Source organism: Anolis carolinensis, chromosome 3 (assembly GCF_035594765.1).
Source record: "Anolis carolinensis isolate JA03-04 chromosome 3, rAnoCar3.1.pri, whole genome shotgun sequence".
NCBI lineage: Eukaryota > Metazoa > Chordata > Lepidosauria > Squamata > Dactyloidae > Anolis > Anolis carolinensis.
In genome coordinates, this window is record NC_085843.1 from 98,198,691 (window position 1) to 98,225,593 (window position 26,903).

The following is a 26,903-nucleotide window of genomic DNA, read 5'->3' on the forward strand; positions in this document are numbered from 1 at the left end:
AAAGAGCAAGATTGTTTTTATAAAGAGAAGCATTTCACATGCATTTAACTAGGCAAAGCTCTCCACTAACTAGACTACAAAATGTTGCCATATGTCTGTCTTTAGTCTCAGAAAGGAATGCTGCTGTTCAGGATTTTAAATAGCTAAAGATACTTGAAGTTAGGTATGTTTGAGAAGATACTCTTTGAGGACTTCTAAACTTTTTTTTCACTTTTGAAAACCTTGGTGTTGTCCCAAGCATATTGATACTCATCTTTCATTCTGAGATCTGATTCACATTACATAACTATAGTGCTTGGTTACCACTTTAACTGTCATGGCAGTTGAAATAAGAGAATGCAAAAAATTGAAATAAGAGAATACACAAAAAAGTATAGACTTACTACAAAAGAGACAAAACTTCAATTCCTGAGTATGCTAAAGCTATCTAATACTGTATTAGAAGAATTAGGGAAGACAAACTATGGAAGCCTGGTATTTGTAGTTCTTCTTTGTAGTGTCTCTGTGCATGTGCGCAGCTGATCAGAACTTTCTAAATCTCAAGTTGAAACATTTTGATGGTAACCCTGCCCACCCTCTCCATACAATATAAATGCCCATGGGCAGAGACAGAATCTCCGTTCCTTTTTCAGAACTTTTCTTCTATCTCTTTCATGCACTTCTAACAGTTTTAATGGCTTGACTCATATTGTTTTTGACTATTGCTCTTGCCTCTCCTGCTACCCTCTCAGCTTGACTTGGACTGCTTTCTGGCTACACTACCCACTGTCTACCCCTCTCTGACTATGCTACCGGATTACCCTCAGGCCAGTATTTAACCCGCTAAGATGTCCTCCACGCCCTTTTTAAAGAGTGTGGTGCTTGCAGAGAAAAACTCCCAGATTTTAATGGCCACACCATGTGCCTGCTGTGCCGAGAAGAAGGCCATATTCCACATTCCTGCCAGATCTGCTAGGCCTTTACTTCCAAAGTATACCAGAATAGGGAGTCCTGCCTCAAAGCCTTGCTCTACAAGCAGGCCTTGTCTGCTCGCCTCTTGCCCAACAAAGCGCCTTGCCTCTGAGCCACCAACCATGCCATCAGCCTGGGGGGGGGGGGGGGGAGACTGCACCTGATGGCTTGGAAGATCCATCCATGTTCTGCCTCTCCAGTGTGGCGCAACTGATAATTGAGGCTGCACAGAAAGCCTCCATCAAGTGGGCCTGTGTGTATAAATGGTCCTGCTTCTTGACATTTCTTCAGCAGACCGGACTTGACCCATTAACTGTTGGAAATTACAACCTTCTTCAAGCCTTCTCTATTAATCTTGCTTATCTATGATCCTTACTGTTTCTTGTATGTATGTTCTGGTATGCAGCTTCCTTTACTCTATGGTTCCTGAGAAGTTACAAAAGGGACTGCAGACCACATGTTCTCATCCTCTCTCTCCTTTTTGACTATGTGACCTGTTGATAGCTGTTTTGCTATAAGAGAGCTGTCCTGGCCAGATGGCACAGAGAATTATCTCAAACATATCTGAAACTGGACTGATAAGTTTTGTACCTGTGTATGCTGAACACATGAAGGTTGTGAGTAAACCAAATATGTTATTTTTTTTGTCAAAGTCTACTTCGTTTTTGCCTCTTAAGTGCATGACATAAAACAAATTGTTTTTTGGGAGAGTATATATTTTTGGGCACTGAAAAACACTTCTAAAGCTCTTCTGCTTTTATGCACTGGCAACATTTATTTATTTATTTGTTTCAAGCATTTATATCTTGTCCTTCTCACCCCCGAGGGGGACTCAGGGCGGCCTTATGAGTAGCAATCATTAGATGCTGAACGACATAGTATAAAAATATAGTATATAAAATACGTTACAACTAAAACAATTAGCATTAGTTAAAAACATCCATATAGATATACATTTAGATCTGTTTTCCTAACAGATCAGAGATAAACAGGTTATTCAGTGTAACAACTGAAATCATTGCCTTGCATAATTATATCTGGTTATATACCACAAGAGAAAATTCTACTCTAAAGGGATTTTGGCTCTTCTCTGAAAGGTCATGCTTTTCTAAAAGGTTATGATCTCCAAAAGGTGTTTTTCCCCCAAAAGGTTACAAATGCCATTTTTCAAAATTTACCGTTCATCCTAGACTTTCTAGTGTACTTATCAAAGATGGGTCTCTCTCTCTCATCTCTCAAGTGCTTCTTAGCAGCAATATCTTGGAGTAGGAGGAAGATGGGAAGTTCTTCCTGTTTCGGATATTCTAATTTACCTTTTTCTCAAGGGTTACAAAAACGTGCACCCTCCAGCCTCTCCACTGCCTCCAGCCTGAATCCCCTAGGTGACTTTCTAGACCACCTTTCGAGCCTATGGCTTCCAATGATCTTGCCCATCCCTCTTGGAAGACTTCATTTTTTGTGGTGATCACCTCGGCCAGATGTGCCAGCAAACTCTGTGTTCCTTGGGCGACGCCCCTTACCTGCATTTTCATAGAGATAAGGTGGTACTCTGCACAGACATTACCTTCCTTCCAAAAGTAGTGTTGCACTTCTACATGTGTCAAGACATTATCTTTCTGGCTTCTTCCAAAACCCAGCCTAACCCCTAGAAGTGGCTCTCCATTCTTTGGATGTCAAGAGGGCCCTGGCCTTTTGTGTATACAGGGCAGCTACCCATAGGAGGTCTCCAAGGCTATTTCTAAAGGCCTCCTGGTGTCTTCACAAAGAATGGCATTCTGAATTATCTCAACAATCTGCCTTGCATACCAAGATTCCCCACAGCAGGTGAAAGCCCATTCTGCGAGAGTCATGGTTACCTTGAAGACCTTCCTACACAGGGTTCCCATCAATGACATTTGTCTTCGACTATAAGCTGGGTGCCTTGGCATGGAAAGATGTTGCATTTGTCCGAGTCATGTTATTTTCCTGCGTGGGATGACCCACCTCCACAGGTCAGTAGCTTGCTAGTCACCCATATGTGCAATTTCACAAACACCACAAAGGAGAATGAGTTGCTTACCTGTAACTGTATTTCTCCAAGTGGTGATCTGTGAAATTCGCACTTCCCTGCCCATCCTCCCTGCTTGGTCATGCCTTTTCTTCCTGGCTGCTGTCTTAGGGGCTAGGGAACTGAGGCTCTGTCTCTGCCCATGGGCATTTATACTATATGTGGAGAGTGGGTGGTGCTATCACCAAAATGTTTCAACTTAAAGGATCTCGAAGGTTCCAAACAGCTGCACACATGCTCAGAAGACCCATATGTGTGAATTTCACAGATCACCACTCGAAGAAACATAGTTACAGGTAAGCAACTCATTCTTGTACATGTTATTTAGACTTCTTTGCAAGAAAGTTCTAGTGCCTCACCAAACTTCAAATCTCATGTTTCCATACACTTGCCATGGCAATTCAAATGGTATCAAGGTGTTAAACATGTGTTCAAATTGCACCCTTGAAACTAACAGGGAGAAAGAAGTTTTCAACATAAGGTATCTTAGTTTATTGTATAGATTTTTTTCCTAGTTAGTATCAAAGTGTCAGCTTTTAACATATATGGAAGAAAATATAAACTTGCTTTTTCATACAGATAGTACAGACATATCAATATAGAAAAATGATGTGTATAATTCTGGATAACTCATGCAGATATCAAAATGAAGAAGAAAGAAATTGTAAAAGTTCCCTCAGTCAGGTTTAATGGAGAGGAATGAGGTAGCAAGTATATTCCAACTCAAGCAGGCTGTCTTTCAGTTCCTCTCAAGGTGAACAGTTCTTCATGTTCTGATTTTGCTGGATTTCCAAAATTAGAATACATAACCTATGGGCACAAAAAAACAGTGAAGAAACAGTGACCTTGGTGGTGATAACTAGGACAAAGAATAGGTTTTCATTCGAACTCCTGTTCCCACAAGCAACTCCTAGATCCTCTCCTTCAGAATCTTGAGATATAATGGATCATATATATGTGTTACATGAGTAGAAGATAGGGTAATGCTATCTGATAATTGTGTTGTTTAACAAAACAAAAAGCCATATTTGGAATATGATAGTAGATTTAGAGGTTCATGTAATCCTTTCATTTTCATCAGTTTCAGAGAGAAGTCACTGTAGGAATGTCCTTTTATGAACTTTTAGTGAGTTATTGCAAGATAACTAACATAGCCACTAGATGGCAGCACAGTATCATTTTGGAGGCTTGTTTATTATTACAAAATAACAATAATAATCAGACATTAATGCTGGCAATCTCAGTCCTTCTCTTGAAGATTAGTTGAACTTTATTTAGTAGTAGTTTGAGAAATCTTTTTTATTTCCTGCATTTCAGGGGGTTGGACTGGATAGCCTGTGTGGCCTCTTCCAGCTCTGTAATTCTATGAGTCTGTTTTGGTTCTTGGACAACAACCTACAAATCAATGAAATTACTGCTGCTCATTTTACTAGAAATGTTTATGAAATAGTGGCACATAAATTAAAACCCGATTAACTGAAAGTAAATGTGTATATTTGATAAGAGAGGTTAATCCAGTACAAGTGAAAAATCTTGTTATTTTTTTTTATTCTAGAATATTTTAACTGGGACGATTACTTGAAAGAAACTGGATCTGTAGCTGCTCCTTTACATTGTTTCCGACAGGTAGGAATTGTAAAGATATGAAATATGCATGCATTATGTTTGTTTCAAATGCCTTTTAGAATATAATACATAGAGAAATACATTCTATTATAGCTGTTTGATATTGCATATATGTAATACAGTATACATGAGCTTCTTAAAGTGTGTGATATATATATATATTTAAAACAAACATTTATAAACAGAAAATATATCAATTTTTAAAAGTCATTGTCAGTCATGAAATGAAACAATTTATAGTGAACTTAAATTGCATTTGATGCTTGTTTCATTACCTAACCATAGGAAAATCCCTAGATGTCAGAAATACTTATGGACTAGGAACTATTTTATATGTTTAATTGAAGGGATAGATTAAACTATTATCCTGAAAATCTAAAACATATGGTAGCCAGAAAGCTTCCAGACAGGATTCTGAACAATCAGTGAAGTGCTGATGGTTCATTTTTGGAAAATTTGACCAATCATTTGCTTCATCTTCCCTTTCATGTAGTCTAGGATTCCACCTAGCAATGATTTCAAAGTAGGAATGAAACTGGAAGCTCATGATCCTCGCAATATTACCTCAGTATGTATAGCCACAGTTATTGGAATCACGGGTGCTAGGTTAAGGTTGCGGCTTGATGGAAGCGACAACAAAAATGACTTCTGGAGACTAGTAGATTCTTCTGACATACAGCAAATTGGAACCTGTGAGAAGAAAGGCGGGATGCTTCAGCCTCCACTAGGTAAGAACAGACGGATCTTAACAGGCATGATGTTATAGTCTGGTTTAAAGCCATTGTTGCTCAAAGATACCACAAAATAACTACAGCTAGACTTCAAGAGAATGAAAACAGGATTAAATGTTACAGATTGTATCAAATGACAACTTTATACCATACTATCTGGGGAATGCTTTTCTTTTTAAATATACACCAATGTTGTACATTCAGCTTATTTGTTTTACAATTAATCTTTACTGTTTTATTTTCTGCATATATCTTCATTGAAGAAATAATGGGGGGAATTGGTCATGGTTTACCAAATTGAATCCAATAATAAACACACTCACTTGTCCAGCATAATGGTCACTAGTCACTCTGAGGCCCAAAGATCCAAAGCCCAGGGGAATTATAACAGTAAAAGAGCAAAGATAGTGATAGGAGTCCAAGAGTTGGAACTGTGAAGTTGATCTGAGGTCCATTCATGTTGCACAAATACAGTGCTATATTCCACTTTTAGTTGTCATTACAATATTCTGTGGAATTGTGGACTTTGTAGTTTAATTAGCTACTCAGTTCTGTGGCTGAGAATTCTAAATGCCCCTCTCTAAACTACAAATCCCAGAATTCCATGGAATGTTGCCAAGGCAATCAAAGTGGAGTATAGTACTATAATGGTATAATATGAATGAATCCCTGGATGCAGGACTAAGGATGGAGCTCTATAAAAAAGATATAGGGATCCTAAACAATGTATATGTGTGTCTGGTAAAAACTGTGGTGGAAATATGCAAAAGTAACACAATTAAAATCAGTTAAAACAATTCAAAGCAAAATTCAAACTTGTTTTTAAGAAAATACTACCTCAATCCCTTGTTTTTCCTAAGGGGCCTTTGGCATCGCTGCATGACTCCTTGGTCTTTTGACATTAAATCTGGTTTAATTGTTTCTTTGTTTACTTCACCTTATTCTCCCCCTCTTCCCAGCTTTCCTCTGCTGATTTAAGTGTTGAAATCTGGATTGTAAGGTTTCTGGACAGAGTTTGCAAGTAAAGAAATTAATAACTTGTTACCACCAGGGCCCTAGCCAGAATTTTTTTTTTGGGGGGGGGGGGGGGAATTGAAACTTTTTTTTAGCAAATCATGAAGAGTAGTTCCATAACGCAAAATAATTTAGAAATACCCAAATCCTCCCCCTTGTATGGCAGAACTAATACAAAGAGGAAGAAGAAAAACCTTATTGACAGTCATTGTTATTGTCATAGAAACAGAAAGCTAATAAAATAAAATAAAAGTAAAGCCAATTATGAACTCGTAATTAATTTAGTAAGCTTAAATAAAATACAATCAATGTTAGTTATTTTGTGGGGTTTTTTAGTGATAGAACAAGCTATAGTTTAGAGACAAGACTGCTTGAATTTAAGTTTTGTTAACATTGCCCGTTAATTTAATTTTCTGATTATCCTTGCAATAACATTTTCCATATGTTATTCAATAAATTTCATTTCTTGTACTATCTCTACCCTTTTACTGAACCAGTATTAGAGGCAAGCATTTTCTCCTACAACTGTTAAATACTCTTCAGTTTCACAATAAAATTATGTGTATGGAAGAATCTTTTGAAGATATGCTTTTGAAAAAATAGGCTATATTTCAGTTTTGTGTTTTCTGAAAATATGCAGAATATATTTTTGAAACATTTCTATTGGCAAACTTACAACATGTTGTTCAGTAGGCTAAGCCAGGAGCTAATTGAGTGTATAATTGCCTCCTGCTTGCTTTATATAAAACGGGTTTTTCCCAAGTGGTATGGAACCAACTGCTATTCCTCTTGTTATGTAATAGGAAACAAAATGCCATTTTCCACCTAAGTTGAAATGTACTGTATAACATTCCCTAGCATAGTGCCGGGTACTTAGCAGTATTCAATTATGGTTTCTAGCTTCATGGTGGAAGGGGTTTCAGAAGTATCCATGTAGGCTTATTGTCTATTTTAGATTAAAATGTATCCTATGGAGATAATACTGCTAAAGGAAGTTCTCTGCTTCATAAAATATGTATTTTGAAAATCTGTTGTGTCTAGCTACTCCATTTTTATCAATGTAGGGTTCCAGATGAATGCTTCATCTTGGCCAATGTTTCTGCTAAGAACGCTAAATGGAGCTGAAATGGCACCAGCGTCGTTTTTTAAGAAGGTAAGAAACCATCCATGCAGCAAGGAAAAAGCAGAAAGCTCTTTTCCAACAGTTAGGAACAGAAACCTGATAGTAATTTGTGAAAGGTTTCTGATAATGTGCAGTGATCCTGTTTGTACTTTGACAGTCTACACCAGAGATGGGCAACCTTTTGAGCTTGGTGTGTCAAAATTCGCCAAAAAACCAAGCATAACTCATGTGGTGTGTCACTTTGAGAAAAACCCCATATTTTCATGATATTTATAGTTTAGCAAAAATGTATAATTGTAACTTTATTTAATATCGTGTTCCCTCACTTATCGTGTGGGTTACTCTCTTCCTACCTCTTTTAATGTACCAATCCCTCCTGTCACATCACAGAATATGGTGGTTGTCGCTAGTGCGGCAAAAGTTGCTCCACCAGGCTGGGCTGCTGCCTCAGTTCGGGGTGAGTGGCCAAAGCCCAGAATGAGGGAGTGGAAAAGTAGGGGGAGCGTCATCCATTCATAGCGAGGGGAGGGAAGGGGAGCTGAAGAAAGGGACTGAGAGCCGCCACCAGCCTCTGAGGCTGGGCCGGCACAAAGAGAAGCCACTACTGTGGCTCTGAGGAGGGTTTTTGTTGTCACATCAAGCGGCGCAAGCAGTGCAGGCATGGAGGGCGCCAGGTAAGCTTGGCCTGGGCTTGAGGGGAGCACCCACTTGCCTGATGCCAGCTAAAGGTGGCTTTGGTGCGCCAGTTGAGCTCCCTCATCTAAATCCCTGGGGCGGTGGTGGGGATAGCGCCATGCGCAGGGACGCCATCCCAACTGGGGCCCTCAGGGATCCAGCCGGGGTGAGGGAGGAAGGAGGCCTGCCGCTCAGCTGGTGCAGGCCCTCGGAGCCAGGCCCTCCCAGGCCCACCACCACAAAGGAATTGATAAAAGGCGAAGACCTGCAGGGAAGAGAAAGAGGGTCAGGGAGGGGTTGCCATGGCGACAGGGAGAAGAGTGGCCATGGCCAAGCCATGTCCCCTTAGAGCCAGGCCCTCCCAGACCCACCACCGCAAAGGAGGGCCTGGCTCCGAGGGCCCGCACCAGCTGAGCAGCGGGCCTTTGTCCTCCCCCGCCCCGGCTGGATCCCTGAGGGCCCCAGTTGGGATGGTGTCCCTCCGCACGGTGCTATCCCCTCCACCACCCCAGGGATTTGGAGCAAGCCGTACTTGGATGAGGGAGCTCAACTGGTGCACCAAAGCCACCTCTGACTGGCATCAGGCAAGTGGGTGCTCCCCTCAAGCCCAGGCTAAGCTTACCTGGTGCCCTCCATGGCCTGCACTGCCTGCGCCGCTTGATGTGACTGAACAAAAACCCTCCTCAGATCCACAGCAACGGCTTCCCTTTGTCCCAGCCCAGCCTGGGAGGCCGGTGGCGGCTCTCTCTCCCTTTCCTCAGCTCGCCTTCCCTTCCCTCGCCATGCCTGGATGACGATCCCCTTCCTTTTCTGCTCCCTCATCCGGGGATGACACGAAATAGTTTTACATAACAATATTAGCACTTTCCCACTAAATTTGCAGGCTAACCTAATAAACAAAACAAAGCAAAAAAACTCAGGGAGGAGGGCAAAACAAAACTCCACTATGGTAGTAATTCATCATTTTCACATCCATTGAAGTCACATTATGCACATTTGAATAGCTCTATAAAAGACTCTCCTGCTAGTTTACAAATACACTTTTAGGTATCATCTTGAAGTTTCTAAATGATCTGTTTATGGCTTTTTTGGATATTGACAAGTATAATACTGAAAGCTGTTTGGTCTATTTAGGAAAACTGGAAATTCTACTCTTTAATCATTAACAAGAAATTAGAAAGATTTTAAATCTTTTCTTTCCCTAGCATCTAAGGGAAGAATACATATTTTCTCAGAATATAATACTTTCATTTCTTGCATTTCTTCCCTATATTCCTCTAGACTTCCCTAAAAATTGTAATTTATTTTGAAAATATTTTTGTTTCAATGTGAAGATTTGGGCTGCAAGAGAAGAAAAGAAACATGTTGACATTATTTCCAATCTATTGTTGTGTTTTGAAGCATGAGCATTATTAGTGGGCAACAAGATTATGTGAAACCCATTTTCTTGAGTTCATGTGTACATTTATGTTTGATTCTTCTTACTTTGGTAGGAACCTCCCAAGCCAACTCCAAACTGTTTTAAAGTTGGAATGAAGTTGGAAGCAATAGACAGAAAAAACCCATATTTAATATGCCCAGCAACCATTGGGGATGTTAAAGGAGATGACGTTTTTATTACTTTTGATGGCTGGCGAGGAGCATTTGACTACTGGTGTAAATATGATTCTCGAGATATCTTTCCAGTTGGATGGTGCAACTTAACAGGAGATGCTCTGCAACCACCAGGGAATAGTGGTAAGAAATTTTTATTTGTTAAAATGCTAAAGTTCTTTTTTAGATTTTAAGGCTGTGGGGCTGTGGATTGAATTCAGAACAGATCTGATCTGATCCAGATTTAGTCATACTTGGAGAATACCAACTTTTATCAATTAAAGCTAAACCAGGCACCCTCAAACTGCAGCCCTCCAGCTGTTTGGGAATCCATTTCCCAGAAGCCCTAGCCAGCTTGGAAGTCTGGGAGTTGGGGGCCCAAACAGCTGGAGGGCCACAGTTTGAAGATGCCTGATGTAGATGAATTGTGAGTAACATACATCCCACTGGAACGTGTTTTCTCTGAGTAAGTCTGGATCGAATGCCGTTACCGTAACAGCTTAATTAAATTGGCAAATAAACATGTGAGGAAAAATGTGTTTATTTTGACAGTGTTCACATAATGGTGCACTAAAAATCTCAATACACTGAAATATTCAAGAACTTAAGTTCCCTGTATGGGTTGAATTAAATCTGCTCTAGAATGTACATTACTGGAATACTGTGAACTTGTATTTATCTACTCAGAAGTCGGTCATTCAGTAGTTCTTCCTCTAGGATTGCAGTCTAAGACAGTACAATATTACACATTTGTTTCTTATATTCATATTCTACCTTTGCTCCAATGAGGTCAAGGCAGTATAAATGGATGCGTCACTCCCACCTTATCCTCATAACAATCTTGCAAAGTAGGTCTGGTTGAGAGAAACTGGCCAGCCTGAAGTTATGCAGTGAAGTTTTGTGGCGTTAGGGTTAGAAACCTGATCTCCCACATTTCATTCAATGTTGCTCATTGGTGTGCCACTAACAAATATTATGATAGTTTTCCTGTAAAGTGTGCCACTAGTTTACATGTAGCGGGAAACCATAGTTTCTTGCTTTATGAATTAATCATATGACACTTACATGCTCCTTGACTCTGTCTTCCTTTTTAGGACTTATGAAAACAAATTTCATAACTCCCCTGATAAGGTTAAAACTGTTTTCAGAACCTAATTTGATCCATTAGCCATCGTTTAAACATGATATTTCATTGAGTTCAGAAAACATGGAGAACTAGTTTATTCAGTGCATCTGAAGAAATGGATATAAATCCATGAAAACCGGTTTCAGAACCTAATTTGATTAATTCACCATAATTTAAACATGACATTTCAGTGAGTTCAAAAAAGATGGAGAACTGGTTTCTTCTGTGCATCTGAAGAAATTGATAGAAATCCATGAAAGCTTGTGTTAAAATACATAATTGCTGCCAATAGATTCCTTTTTCCACCATCTTTCCATTTTTATAGTGAAGTATACTAGCAACTATCTCAAGAAGTTCCAAACCAAAACCAAAGGCCAATCTTGGCATAGTAGCAAATGATTGGGTTTTACATATTTCTTTAAAGATGCACACTTTATAGTTACTAGTCCTTAGGATGCTTAATTGTGTTTTCTGCTCATTGCTCAAATTCCAAATAGATAGCTGCAGTGTTGTGAATGGAAAACCTAAAATCTACTGTCGTACCAGTTCAAGTCTTGTCCCTAGATGTGAAAAAACCCTCAGCAATCTCTTGAACATACCAGAAATGTGATGGTGCAAGTAACCACAAATTGGTCACTCTTATTACTTTGAACATGTTTTTAATGGATGTGTGCAAAATTGCTCTCAAACCAGTCTTTTGAAATTATCTGAAAAAAGGATACATCAGTGCTGTGTGTATAAGCAATTTTTATAATACATACGTTAACAAATTAGCTGAGTTCCTAAAAAGCTTTGTAAACTATCAACATTCTGAATGCGGCATGTTAACAGACTTTGCATTTCTGGAGGGTAGCAAAGAAGCTGGAATTATTATTTTTTTGTTTTAATAAAGTTGTTTCTTACAAGTGGATAGATAAGAGGGGCTGCCGCAAAAACATACTGCACTGCGAGAGACCTGAGTGGTTGACATCTTAATTGTTTTGCTAGTGCAGCAAGAGGCAAAATGCTTTGTTTTATTTGTGGAATTGAAGGGGCTGTTGTGATGCAAAGCACTGACCAGAAAAAGAGCAAATGTGCTTTCCATGCCTTTTCACTGAAGCACTCTGTATTAATTACAAATATACATTGTCATTTTTTTCCTTTTTAATATCATGACTTTTCAAGTAAAGAGAATATCAAATTGTTTTAAGCCTTTTGGCTCCTGTGGCTCCATTGAAATTAATGCTGTTTATAGATGTAGTGGGCTGCTTGCTAGATTTCTTTGCCTACCATTTCACTTTTTTCTAGATCCTCTGACCCCAGGTAACCTTTGATCTCCTCTTAAAGGCAGGGCAGAAAGAAATGTGAACCAAAGGACTGATGGGTCACTGTCAATAGAGCCCTCAGACAATATGTGAATTGCTTTAGCAGTCTCCAGTCCACTCTTGTTTCCTCTCCCTTTCTTTTCTTCCTAAACCAACACATGCAAATTGCCTCATGTGGATTTGCTAGCACATTGCAGCACTTAGTGCCCAAGTGGCATGGGATTTGTTGCAGATTTGTTTTTTCAACCCCAGACCCAGGAAAACTAAAAAGCATACAGATAGGGCTTGGATCTTCTCTGTGGCTGACACAAAAAGACACCCAATTTTCTGCATGAAAAGGTAGGAAAAGTATTAGAAGGCATTCCAGGTAGGATTCCATGCAGCCTTTGCAGCCTTTGTTAACACATTCTGTCCGTCTTTTCTTCCAAATAGTTGAAATTTTGTAGTAGTTTTTCTATGTCATGTGGCACTGAAACTTGATTTGTTTTCCATTTGTTGTTCCATTTGTGAACTCCAGAGTGGTCTCAGATTTTTCTTTCATATTAGTCCTTTGAAATTTCAGTGTAGGTAGGTATAGATAGTATCCCAAACATATTCTTACATAAATTATGAGGAATTCCTATTTTACGGCATAATATCATGTGTGTTTAAATAGAAACAAGTCTCATTTGTTTCAATCAGATACAATCTGTTCCTAAAATTGTATGTTTAGTGTATGTTCAAACATTCACTTTTTAAAAAATGACTTGTGATAACTACAGTCAACTATAGGGTTTTAAAGATGACTTCTTTACATTTGAGTACATTTTAAAGCATTATATATGTTTAAGTAACTTTTTGTCGATGTTTATGTATAACGAAATCCATACATTTTAATGACTCCCTTGTAAAATTTGCTGTAGATTAGAACAGATGGAATGTATCTTGTATAAATGTACCATACACCAAAATTTTATTGCAGATTCTAATAAATTTCTGAATTGCTTAAAGTACAAGTTTTTGTTTATACCATGAAATACTGTCTGGTTACAAAAAATGTGTATTACTGCGAGTGGCCCCTGTATATGTAGTGGTCGATGAAAAAGACAAGTATGCATAATCTATATCTTATTTTATTTTACAATATGATGTAGTCAAACAATGTGAATTGTTCCTAGGGAGTGGGACAGTTACTTCCAACACCAAAACTAGTATTTTCATATAATGAGGTATCTTCTTCCAGTGCCAATTGTATTTGCTTTGTGTTGAGTAAATGTGTTTTAGAGGAGTGGTTGCAGTGTGTTGCACTTTTGAAGGCTTTGAGTTCAATTTGTCATGATTTTTAGGAAGCGAACAACCTTTCAGATTGAAACATCTATATTTCAGTGGGCCAATGTACTGCAAGACCTAACATGCCACTTCAGGATTCTTCGTGAATACTAAAAAAATAGATTCAACAGAAACATCAAAACTGTCTTCATTTGAAAGAAATATTCCCCTTTTTCTAGATACATAAGAGAGTTACATTTTCTTTACAAAATGAAATAAGCCATAGCAGTCCACTTGAGGGCAGGAGGTTACAGAGAATGATCAAGGACCACAAACTAATAAGTAACAAACTAATCAGATTTCAAGTTTGCAAAGAGTTTTTTTAGTGAATATTCACATATATGTTCCATTGATTTTGACATGGCCCTATAAGAGATCCTCTCAAGAGATCCTTTCCAGTCTGGCTTCCGTGCGGGGCATGGGACAGAGACTGTATTGGTTTCCATCACAGATCATCTCCGATGCCAGCTTGACCGGGGCGGGTCGGTGTTGCTTGTGTTATTGGATCTCACGGCAGCATTTGACACAGTTGATCACAATCTTCTGACCCACCGCCTTGCCGTTGCTGGAGTTAGGGGGACAGCTTTAAATTGGCTGGCCTCCTTTCTTCACAACCGTGGACAGCGAGTGGAGAGGGGAGGCCTGGTCTCTGAGAGGTCCCCTCTACATTGTGGGGTTCCTCAGGGGGCCATTCTCTCCCTTCTGTTGTTTAACATCTATATGCAACCACTTGCTCAGCTGGTCCGAGATTTCGGGCTCGAGTGTTATCAATATGCTGACGACACTCAGCTTGTGTTAAAGATGGAAGGCCAACCGGAGTCTGTACCCGACAGTTTTCACCAGTGCCTCGAGGCCATTATTGGATGGTTGCGTTCCAGTAGGTTGAGGGTGAATCCAGCAAAGATGGAGATCCTATGGCTGGGCCGACCGGGCAGTGGGGATATCCAGTTGCCAACCCTGGATGGCGAAGTGCTACGCCCGTCTTCACTAGTAAAGAGTCTGGGAGTCCTCTTGGACCCTTCATTGACGATGGAGGCCCAGGTCTCCGCCGTTACCAAAACTGCCTTTTTTCATCTTCGGCAGGCTAGACGGCTAGCCCTCTATCTAGGGACAACCTGGCTACTGTGATGACCCATGGGCCTTGTAGTCCTGCTCAGGACATTGTAATTCCTGATGAAGATGAAAACTTGGGTTTTTTACCTTCCCAGTCTGAACTGGATTCCTCTCTGCCAGATCTTTCCCAGGCAGATCTGGGAACCTTGCACCTGCAAGAAAGTTGTCTCCCAGAAGTATGTCAAACAAGCCCAGAGCCTACTTCTCCCGTATTCTTGCGCCGGGAGTTTTGTAAACAACAGAGAAGTTTGGATTCAGCTTCGCGCAGGAGTGCGAGGATTGCAGCTAAGAATGTGGCCAATTAAGACTGCTTCTCGTGAGAATCTTTGGGGAGTCTCACATCTGGTCTCAGAGTTAGCTTTCGGTTCTGATTCCCAGAGAACTGCTTCGGCGGGAAGCTAGACTCTATTTAGGTGTTTTACCCGCGTAGTAACTTCGCGGAGTCAATTCGTCAGCCTACGGAGCGAGTTGTGTCTGGACAGCGCGCTCCGGTTCAAGCCTCGCTCCTGCTCAAACCTTGCCTTGCTATCCAGCCTTCGCCTTGCTTCCCAGCCTTTGTTTATCTACGGACTTTGCCTTGTTTCCCAGGATCAATCCTTGCCTTGTTCCACGGATTTATCAAGTTATTCCACGGACCTTGTTCTTGTTCTTAGTTACCTTGTTCCACGTTCAAGCCTTGTTTCAAGTATCAAGTTATTTCCTAGCCTCGCTCAAGTTTCATGGACTAAAGGACCTTGTCATCTCCCCTCACTTTGCTTGGCAAAGTGAGTGTTTCGGTTATTGGATTACAACTTTGGACCTTAATATTTCTTATTGGACATTGCTTTTTTGGACTAATTCTGACCTTTCCTGGAAGGTCTAATTCTGGACTATTTTCTACACTTGTTTTTATTAACTTTATATATTCCTACAATAAAGATATTAGATAGATTCTGGCCTCTGTGTATGGTTATTGGTGCTCTGCAGCCTGGGTCGTGACAGTTTGACTCCGCCACCCTAAGCACCAATTAACCTCGGCCAGAATGTCTACCGGAACCGTACCTGGGCCGAGCGGCCAGCCGATTACCTACACCATCGACAAGGAAGAGGTGGACCGAATCCGTGATAAGCTCAATGCACAGGATGGAGAAATAAGGGGTTTGAAGGAACGCGGAGTTCGTCTTCCGGCCATGGCGTTGCCAACCAAGTTTACTGGAGAAGCTTCTAAGGTTCATGTCTTCCGTCGCCAATGTCAAGCTTATCTGGAGGCCCGTGCTGCCGAGTTTCCCCAAGAAGACATCAAAGTGGCATGGGTTTACAGTCTTCTAGACGGGCCAGCGGCCAGCTGGGCGACGGCACTGTTCGACCAAGCCTCTCCACACCTAAGATCAGCGCAACACTTCTTGGACCACCTCAAGGAGACTTGGGGAATCGAGGACAATTTGGAGGCAGCCGGTCACAAACTTCGTCGCCTTTTCCAAGGAGACAGACCTATGTCTCAGTATATAGCCGAGTTCCGAGTGCTGGCCCACAACACCGGCTGGAACGATGTAGCCCTCAGGGGACAATTCCGGGAGGGTCTCAACATTGAAATGCTGGAAGAAATCTCCAAGGTGGATCCTCCCCAGACCCTCGAGGCACTCATTGATCAATGTTTACGGGCTGAAGTCATGATTGCCAACAGGAAACAGTGGGTTCGAGGCCAGGGCAGTAGAGCCGGGGCAAAACCCCCCGCTCCCGCCAGCGTTCAGCCACGTCCGGTGTGGAGACCCCCACCGCCAACCCCATACCCCAGAGGAGGCGAGGAGGTGCCGATGCAGTTGGGCAATGTGCGTCCCAGACTAGATGCCGCCGAGAAGGCCCGTCGTCAACGCTTAAACCTCTGCTGGTACTGCGGGAACGGGGGCCACTTCGCCAGAGAGTGCCCAGCCAAAGGGAAGCCTGCCGCCCGTCTTGCGGCGGCGTCCTCCACGGAGACGAAGGCGTCTGAGCCGACTGGCACACAGCCGGCGGGGGAAGCCAACGACCGGGTGTAGAGGGGCTCGCCAACCCGGTCAAAAAATCCATCCAAGAGCCGCCAACCGGGGTCCTGTTCCTTCTCGTGGTCACATTATGGTCAGCAAAAAGGGGACCCGTCATGATCCACGCCATGATAGACTCTGGAGCTACCAACAATTTCATCGATAGAGAGTATGCCGACTCTCTGGGATTACAATATCATGATTTCAAGAATGCCCGTGTGGTGCAAGCCATAGACGGCCGTCCCCTCAAGACGGGCCCCGTAAGTCAGTGGTCGGAACCCACCAGGATGTGGATAAGGGAACATATGGAAGAGATTTCCTTCTTTGTTACCGAGGTCCCCCATTTCCCTGTGATTTTGGGAATTCCATGGCTGACTCTCCACGACCCTAACATCTCCTGGTCCAACAGAGAACTGCAGTTTGCTTCACCGTACTGCCAAAACCATTGCCTCGTAGCCAAGGTATGCCATGCCACAGACACCGAACCCATCATCACCTTGCCAAAGAAGTACTCCGAGTATTGGGATGTATTCAATGAGAAAGAAGCCGAAAAATTACCCCCACATAGACCTTATGACTGTGCCATTGACTTGGTGGAGGGGGCCCCGATCCCGCGAGGGCATCTCTACTCCCTGACTGAACCAGAGCAAGAAGCTCTCAGGGAATTCCTAGAGACAAACCTTCGCAAGGGATTCATCAGACCCTCTCAATCCCCAGCCGCCTCCCCAGTGATGTTTGTGAAGAAGAAGTCAGGGGAACTACGCTTGGTGGTGGACTACAGAGCATTGAACAATATCACCAAGCGGAACAGCTATCCCCTGCCTTTAATCTCGGATCTACTGGATCGGCTTCGAGGAGCCAAGGTTTACACCAAGCTGGATCTTCGGGGGGCTTACAACTTAGTTCGCATCAGGGAAGGGGACGAGTGGAAGACCGCCTTCCAGACCAAATTCGGATTATTTGAGTCCCGAGTTATGAATTTCGGTTTATGCGGAGCCCCCGCAACGTTCCAGCATTTTGTCAATGACATTTTTCAGGACTATCTAGACAGGTTCTTGATAATCTACCTGGACGATTTTTTGGTGTTTTCCAGATCACAATCAGAACATGAGAACCACGTCAAAATGGTGTTACAACGATTGCGGGATCATGGACTTTATGCCAAGCTGGAAAAATGCGCTTTTGATCTACAAGAGGTAGATTTCCTTGGTTACCGCATCTCGCCTCTAGGGCTTTCCATGGATCCAGCCAAAGTTTCAGCAGTATTGGAATGGCGGGCGCCAACTAACAAGAAAGAGGTGCAGCGTTTCTTGGGGTTCGCGAACTACTACCGCAAGTTCATTCCAGATTTTGCCCGCTGGTCCGACCCCATCACTAGCTGCATCCGTGGAAAGCAGCCTTTCCGCTGGACTGATCAAGCAGAGAAAGGGTTCCAGCAACTAAAGAAACTATTCACCTCCCAGCCAATTCTACAGCACCCAAATCCTGGAACCCCTTTTGTGGTGCAAGCGGACGCCTCTGATGTGGCAATTGGGGCTGTACTCTTGCAACCGGTGGGAGATCACCTCCACCCCTGTGCCTTTTATTCTCGTCAACTAACCACACCAGAGAGGAATTACACCATTTGGGAAAAAGAACTACTGGCCATAAAGGCAGCCTTTGAAACTTGGAGACATTGGCTAGAAGGGGCCAAATTTCCCATTGAAGTCCACACTGATCATCGTAATCTAGAACATCTAAGAACTGCCCGCAAACTAAATCAGAGGCAGCAACGTTGGGCTTTATTCTTTGAACGTTTCAACTTCCAGATCCATTATGTGACCCCAGCCCAAACCAAGCAAGCAGACGCCCTGTCACGTAAACCGGAATACGCTGCAGGACGCAAGGAGACCTTTGAATCCCAACTGCTACAACCTGAGAACTTTGCCACGCTCACGGTGGGGAACACCAAATCCATTCCCATTGGTTCAACTTCCCCTACTCCAGGACCCATCTGTGCTCAAGAAATCAGGGCTAGTCAGCAAGCAGATGCCTGGGCGCAGGACCAACTTCGCCAAGGTCTGCATTTCCCCTTTTCGCTTAAAGATGGGCTGCTCTGCTATAGAAATCATGTTTATATCCCACCCGGACCGGGCAGGGAAAAAGCGCTTCGTCTGTGTCATGACTGCAAACCAGCAGGACACTTCGGACTATTTAAAACTATGCATTTGATCCTAAGGGATTTTTGGTGGCCCAAGATCCGCAAGGATGTGGAAAAATATGTCAACACCTGCCCAGTATGCCAGCGCTCCAAGATACGAAGGGAGAAGCCCTCAGGGCTTTTACACCCCCTTCCTACCCCATCTCGCCCATGGGAAATAATTTCCGCGGATTTCATCACTGACCTACCACCTTCCTGTGGATTCACCACGATCTTAGTGGTGGTGGACCTATTCACCAAGTTAGCCCATTTCATTCCCTGCGAAGGCCTCCCCACGGCCAAGGAAACTGCGGATCTATTTCTTCAACATGTCTTCAGACTACATGGATTGCCCAAGAGTTTAGTCACAGACCGTGGATCTCAATTCACCTCTCGTTTTTGGAAAGCACTACAAAAACTATTGGGCATAGACTCTCGCTTATCTTCAGCTCATCATCCCCAAACAGATGGGCAAACGGAGCGCACCAATGCCACTTTGGAGCAGTATCTTCGCTGTTATGTAAACTATCAACAGGACAATTGGGCTTCTCTGTTACCACTGTCTGAGTTTGCCTACAACAATGGAGTTCAAGCTTCTACAAAAGAAACGCCGTTCTTTGCAAACTACGGCTTCCATCCACGTTTCTTTCCCCCTGTCATTGAAACTTCAGAGGTTCCCGCAGCAGAGGATTGGCTGCAGGAACTCACAGCGGTGCAACAACTTTTGCTCCAGCAACTGGACCAAGCCAAGGAGGACTATAAACGCCACGCTGACAAACATCGCCAGCCGGGCCCCGAAATCAAGGTAGGAGATCGGGTTTTCCTGTCCACTCGCTTTCTGCCCTCCCACCGCCCTTGCCGGAAGTTAGATGCCCGTTTCATTGGCCCCTATCCAGTGGTGGCGCAATTAAACCCCGTGACTTTCAAACTCCAACTTCCGCGTTCAATGCGCATTCACCCAGTGTTTCACCGTTCCCTGCTCCTTCCGGCGGATGGTGTGCGTCCTGATACAGACCAACCGGCCCCCCCTCCTGTTTTGATGAATGGGGAGGAGGAGTTCGAGGTTGAGGACATTTTGGATTCTCGCTTTCACCGCCGCCGCCTACAATATCTCATTGACTGGGTGGGTTTTGGCCCTGAGGAACGCTCCTGGGAAGACGCCTCCACAGTCCATGCTCCTGATCTAACCCGTCGCTTTCATCAGACCTATCCCACCAAACCGCGACCTCGCGCCTCGGGGAGAGGGCCCCAGTTTGGGAGGGGCCTTGAGGAGGGGGATAGTGTGATGACCCATGGGCCTTGTAGTCCTGCTCAGGACATTGTAATTCCTGATGAAGATGAAAACTTGGGTTTTTTACCTTCCCAGTCTGAACTGGATTCCTCTCTGCCAGATCTTTCCCAGGCAGATCTGGGAACCTTGCACCTGCAAGAAAGTTGTCTCCCAGAAGTATGTCAAACAAGCCCAGAGCCTACTTCTCCCGTATTCTTGCGCCGGGAGTTTTGTAAACAACAGAGAAGTTTGGATTCAGCTTCGCGCAGGAGTGCGAGGATTGCAGCTAAGAATGTGGCCAATTAAGACTGCTTCTCGTGAGAATCTTTGGGGAGTCTCACATCTGGTCTCAGAGTTAGCTTTCGGTTCTGATTCCCAGAGAACTGCTTCGGCGGGAAGCTAGACTCTATTTAGGTGTTTTACCCGCGTAGTAACTTCGCGGAGTCAATTCGTCAGCCTACGGAGCGAGTTGTGTCTGGACAGCGCGCTCCGGTTCAAGCCTCGCTCCTGCTCAAACCTTGCCTTGCTATCCAGCCTTCGCCTTGCTTCCCAGCCTTTGTTTATCTACGGACTTTGCCTTGTTTCCCAGGATCAATCCTTGCCTTGTTCCACGGATTTATCAAGTTATTCCACGGACCTTGTTCTTGTTCTTAGTTACCTTGTTCCACGTTCAAGCCTTGTTTCAAGTATCAAGTTATTTCCTAGCCTCGCTCAAGTTTCATGGACTAAAGGACCTTGTCATCTCCCCTCACTTTGCTTGGCAAAGTGAGTGTTTCGGTTATTGGATTACAACTTTGGACCTTAATATTTCTTATTGGACATTGCTTTTTTGGACTAATTCTGACCTTTCCTGGAAGGTCTAATTCTGGACTATTTTCTACACTTGTTTTTATTAACTTTATATATTCCTACAATAAAGATATTAGATAGATTCTGGCCTCTGTGTATGGTTATTGGTGCTCTGCAGCCTGGGTCGTGACAGCTACAGTGATCCAGGCTACAGTCATTGGCCTTCCTGTGTCGGTGATCCGGAAGCTCAAATTGGTGCAAAATGCAGCTGCCCGGCTCCTTGCGGGAGTCCTGATAAGATGCCACATAACACCAATCTTACGGCAGCTGCACTGGTTACCAATTGAGCACCGGATCACTTTCAAAGTGATGGTGCTTACCTTCAAGGCCTTACATGGTCCAGGGCCGATGTACCCGAGGGACCGCCTCACCCCCTACAAACCCCAGAGATCCCTCCGTTCTGAGGACCAAGACCTGCTGGAAGTCCCCAGTTTTAAGACCTTGCGTCTAACTGCAACTAGACGCAGAGCCTTTTCAGTAGTGGCGCCATCTCTGTGGAACACCTTGCCACCTGAAGTCCGTGCCTTGCGGGACTTGTTGGCCTTCCGCAGGGCATGTAAGACACACCTGTTTCGGCAGGCTTTTGAGTTCTGTTGCTGATGTTTTAAAAGGTGCTTTTAGGATGTTTTTAAGATTTATTTTTTTTAAAGATGTTTTTAAAATGTTTTTTAAATTGTTGATTTTAGCCGGTTCTTGTAAGCCGCTCCGAGCCCTAGGGGAGTGGCGGCATATAAGTTTGAAAAATAAATAAATAAATAAATAAAATAAGAACACTTGCAAGAAATTGATTGAACCTCATTTAATTAGAAGGTTTTGAAAACAATCTCCTTGTGTCTCATCTTGATAAACATGATCATCTGAAGATTAAGATGCTAATAAAAGCGTCATTTTTAACATGATTGAAACTTGGTGAAAATCTTGGAGATAATTCATTGTCTGTAAATGATAATTTTTGAAATGCTAGTATTTAGATGTTTGCTTTCAGTTTCTGACTTACACATTTTACTTTTAATTTTGTCCTAAGTTTCTAGCTCTAAGAATAATTCAAAAGCTCAAACGTCTCCTTCAAAAGTGAACCGCCGCTCAATGCAGTCTCCACAGAAATCAACTCCTCCGGCTCCTGTTGTTGCACCAAGAGGCAGAAAACCTAGTCGTGGAAAACCAACCCCTCCATCTACCGTCCTTAGGAAAGGCAGATCTCCTAAAAATATTCCTGTGATAAAAAATGCATCTCATAAGGAAAACTTCAAAAAAAGGAAACAAGGCTTAAAACCCGGAAGGAAGGTTAGTGGAGATGTTTACCTTCACGTTCAGTGGCAGAAGTTTTAAATGTCTGTCTAGATAATGTAGTTTTTAAACTGCTTTGTATCAATTTCTTTCTATTCTTAACATGTATTTTGTGGAAACTGTTTACTAACCATATAATCTTATACAGCCTGGTAAGAATTAAGTCTCATGGTGTTCACTGGGTGTGTTTTGTTTTGCAATGTGCTTGAAATAAAGGCAAGTGCACTTGTTTTTAGATTATTATTTTTTAAGACATTCTGATTTTTCTCTATCTTGGTGCTGATCTAAAAGTGGTTACCCAAAGAAATATCACTTTACTACAGGAATGGGGATCATGGATCCCCACTAGTTGTCTTCATACTACAGTATATATCTCAGTATTCTTCAGCATGGGCTATTGGCTTTGGCGCTGGGGGTTGTGGTTCAAGAATACCAGGGCTAGCAAATGATTCCAATGTCTGCTTTACTATATCTGTTTAGAAAAAGTGTCCTTGGTTCAAGCTAGCTTCACTAATTAACATTATTAATAGAAAGCACAATCCTATGTTTTCTGCGTACTTAAAAGTAAGGTCCACTTAATATAATGAGATTTATTCTCATTGAAATGTATATAGGGTTATAATTTGGCAAGTGTGTGTGCCCAAGGGCTCTCACAAAGAGAATGATAATGAAGCCTAAAATTGACACTTGCCATTGCTGTTCATGCTTGTCTTAGCAACTTGTCATATATTGGGGAAGTGTGGCAGTGTTGATGTGGTTGGCTGCAAGTAAGGCTTTTGAGGTAACCACTATAATAGAGCACTGATGTGATAAAGCCATCTTGTGATAGTGGGTCATATGAATGCTCTCATGTGGTGAGAGTATGACTGTCTCTTTTTCTGGAGAACCTCTGAAAATTTTGACATTCTTCTGATGCATTCTACATATGAGAGAGAGAGACAGAGAGAGTTTAGCTTCCCAGCAGATCACAGTTTCAACCTGGTCTTGTAGAAAAGTTAGTTACTATTTTAAAAACAAATTAAGAAAAAGCTATTTCTTTGTTTCAAACAGAAAAAAATCTTAGCAGTGCAAACTCCAGTGTTTTCTCCTACCCTTGCTTCTGCAAAGGTGGACAACAGCACCCCTCAGCTACATAAAGATGGGCCTGGCATCACTGGTGCAATGGCTGCAGTCATTTCTACAGGTAAGATTTTACGGTAAGAAAAGATTTGCCTAGGGGCATTGCCTGATGATCCCAGAGTTACTATTTTAAAGTTACAGTAGAGTCTCACTTATCCAACATAAACGGGCCGGCAGAATGTTGGATAAGCAAATATGTTGGATAATAAGGAGAGATTAAGAAAAAGCCTATTAAACATCAAAATAGGTTATGATTTTACAAATTAAGCACCAAAACATCATGTTATACAACAAATTTGACAGAAAAAGTAGTTCAATACGCAGTAATGTTATGTTGTAATTACTGTATTTACAAAATTAGCGCCAAAATATCACGTTATATTGAAAACATTGACTACAAAAATGCGTTGGATAATCCAGAATGTTGGATAAGCGAGTGTTGGATAAGTGAGACTCTACTGTATTTGGGATTTCCAAATGGAAGGCAATATTTAAACAAAGCTGGAGTACAAAGATAACTAAGAGACTTTGACACTACATACCATCCTGTTTTAAGTATTATTTTGAAACGAATTGGAGGAAAGTGCATTATGATCCCAGATACCTTTGAAAATAAGATAACATGAAGTAGCCCTTTTATTTCCTGTACTGAATATCCATCGCACTAACATATGTGTTATGTGCTTAGCTCTTAGAAATGAAGCTGGTTATGTAGGGTTATTTATATCTAAAGATGTGTGTTGAGGAGTTGCTTTGTTATTGGAAAATAGGCTAGGAGCCCCTTGATCCCACACGGAAGAGCTCTGAATTAGTCAAAGGATTGTGATGTCTTCTTTGATATTGATGGTTGACTGAGCAATTTGTCTTTTGTTTTTTCGCCTGGACTAGAGCAGAATCCTCCAGCACCATCAAAAATAGAGGTGGTTTTTTTCCAGTCTGCTCTTGGGAGTATTTGTATGGCATAGTATTCTCTCCTTTCCATTGTTGTAACGTTTTGCCCCTGTTGGCTCTTTTAAGAATCATTACACTTTCCCACTACTCTCTTTTATTATTTTCTTGATTTTTATGTGGTTGGTATCTGGCCATAATTCCTGTTGTTTCACTATTCTGCATATCCACTGTCCAATTATATTTCTTTGTTACTCTTTTTTCACTATACATTTTAGCATATGTCCCCATTCTCTGATACTCCTTTTTTTGCTTAGTTACAGCCTTTTCTCATTCTTTCTTCCTTTCTCCTGGCTATATCCTAGCCCATTCTCTCATTTATCTTATATATACATTAATTCATTGGCATTATATTAATGGACCCCCCCCCCCGGAGTATGGGCATTCATCATGGATATAAAGCCACAGCAATAGTCAAACTCAATATTTAAAGCAAGAGTTTCAGCTCCATCTCAAACAGTGATTTATCACTCTAGCGTCTTTCCTAAGCCAACTTTTTCATTCCTCACTGGAAGGGTTGTAAGACATTGCTTTTAATGGTTAAACTCACGCAGCATATGTTGACATGGTCAAGATTCCTCCACCAATGTGCCTCACTCACATATGGGAAAAAGGGTCTTAATCTGCTTCTTAGGAATATTATGAATACAAACATGATTGTTCTGAAAGTTTTTTAATTCTGTGAAAGACAGGATGAAACAAGGAGATGGGTTTAGAGGTTCAAGGGACATGAATATGTAATTCAACAAGTACAATGAGACTTGTCTAGATAATGTTCAGGAATATGAAAATCTGAGAATCCTCCAATGAGGATTTGAACATAAGGCTAGCAAGACCAGCTTCTTTGGGCAGCAGTGGATTTTATAATTTGTTGAGCCCCTTCATTTCTCAGGCACAGCCTAAAGTTTGAATCTCACTATAAAGTTTTTGAGATAGATGTACTTGTGTAATAAACCATCATGGTGCAGTAGTTTTTGTTGAGTTGGATTACGACTTTGGAGTACAGGGTTTGCATCCCTGCTCTGCCATGAAACCAAACTCAGATGGAGGCAATGGCAAACCTGTTCTGAACAAATCTTGTCAAATAAATCCTGTGATATGTTCATCTTAGAATCACCAGTGGTTAGAAATTACTTGAAGGCACACAACAACAATAGTACTTGTGTAAGAGATGTCCAAATGCAGAATGGCTGGACAAACCTGGTTGTTGTTTCTTGAGTGAGAACCTTGTAAAGCAAAAATATATTTCTTGTGGCTATAGGGTACAATATTTCTAAGTAATTAAAACAGACAATTCTCTCTCTTTCTCTCTTTTCTCTCTTTCTTTCTTTCTTTCTTTCTTTCAGTTTGTGTCTATGTTAACAAGCATGGAAACTCTGGTCCTCACCTGGACAAAAAGAAGGTTCAGCAGCTGCCGGATCACTTTGGACCAGGTCCCGTGAATGTAGTACTTCAGCAAGCTGTGCAAGCCTGCGTAGACTGTGCTTATCAATCAAAAAATGTTTTTGGATTCCTCAAGTCAGGACATCATGCAGGAGAGATGATCACTGGTATTTTGTTTTATTTTATTTACTTATGGATCTGTATTCTGTCTTCTTTTTCTTTTTTTTACAAAGGATGTATTCACATATAGCTAGGCCAGATTTCTTTGCTTATGAACTGTATGATGCTGCATCAGTCTTCCTTCAGGCCTATTTGGGTACAACACACCTGGAGCTCATGCTTGAATGTTCCAGGAAGCTTTCCATTTCTAACTTCTTGTGATTTATTCAACAATAATGGAGAACAAATAAAATATGTGCACTGTTCATTCACAATAAACAAAAGGTGGTGGCACAATTCAGGGGTCTAGGTACTATTTTTCCATTCCTGGGGTCCTCTTACAGAGTTGCGCCAAACTTTCCATGTGAAGTTGGAAACACACATTTTCTATGAAATAAATAGTCATTAGGTCAAAAATGCATATATACAACTGAAACCATGTCCATTTCTCAGGAGAACACCCCCAAGTGCAGTTCCTTTTTTTAAATCGACAAAAGAGTTTTTGAATCTTAGGGTCATAAAAATGGCCTTGGGAACACACAAGTGGCCTATAGGTCATATCATTCCCATCCCTCCAGTAGATCAAGACACACCAGTAATTCTGGCCTATTGTGCTATGTAAGCACAGAAAGCATTCAAAGATTAGTAATGGTTAAATGCAATCAAATGACATCACAAAATGAATATGCTGAAACAGCATAATAAAAATAGAAGCAAGTAGTAAAATCAATGAAACATATTTGGAGCCAATTATTAGCATATTTGATAGCAAACACTGAACAAGGAGTCAAGGAGATGAATAAGCAAGAGCAGTAATTTGGATTAAACATGGCATTTTTTCAATTTTGAGGGAAAATCAAGACTGGGGGTAATGTGCAATAGATAGTTAATTTCTTTGCATTGATCCAATAATAAATAGGACAGAAGATGGTATTTTTTATGTAAAATTATACTTGCCAAAAAGTCAATAGAAAACTATGAAAAATCTTTCCATACCTTATAATTTTGTTTATTCAGGGCTAATTCAAACTGGCAACTACTAATAATACAATCAGGTTGATTTAACTTCACCTGGGACTATTTCTTACTGTTTCTATA

General features: G+C 41.7%; 1 protein-coding gene and 1 long non-coding RNA gene across 4 annotated transcripts in view; one reads left to right on the top strand and one right to left on the bottom strand.

Moving 5' to 3' along the window:
* The window catches only part of scml2 (Scm polycomb group protein like 2), a 60,398-nt gene that overhangs the window by 20,693 nt on the left and 12,802 nt on the right, over positions 1-26,903 (top strand). For 2 of the 3 annotated variants that reach the window (XM_016992387.2, XM_008107285.3), the window contains exons 4-10: positions 4,554-4,624; positions 5,118-5,352; positions 7,434-7,522; positions 9,661-9,904; positions 21,934-22,193; positions 23,247-23,379; positions 25,610-25,813. In XM_016992387.2, the coding sequence (XP_016847876.1) occupies positions 4,554-4,624; positions 5,118-5,352; positions 7,434-7,522; positions 9,661-9,904; positions 21,934-22,193; positions 23,247-23,379; positions 25,610-25,813 (1,236 nt within the window). The remainder of the gene's footprint in view (positions 1-4,553; positions 4,625-5,117; positions 5,353-7,433; positions 7,523-9,660; positions 9,905-21,933; positions 22,194-23,246; positions 23,380-25,609; positions 25,814-26,903) is intronic. The other variant, XM_016992388.2, reaches the window with a different exon arrangement.
* On the bottom strand, positions 3,467-5,314 carry LOC134297507 (uncharacterized). Its single transcript, XR_010004273.1, has 2 exons — positions 5,189-5,314; positions 3,467-3,808 (listed from the first exon to the last, which is right to left on the bottom strand). It is a non-coding gene; the product is annotated as an uncharacterized LOC134297507 (long non-coding RNA).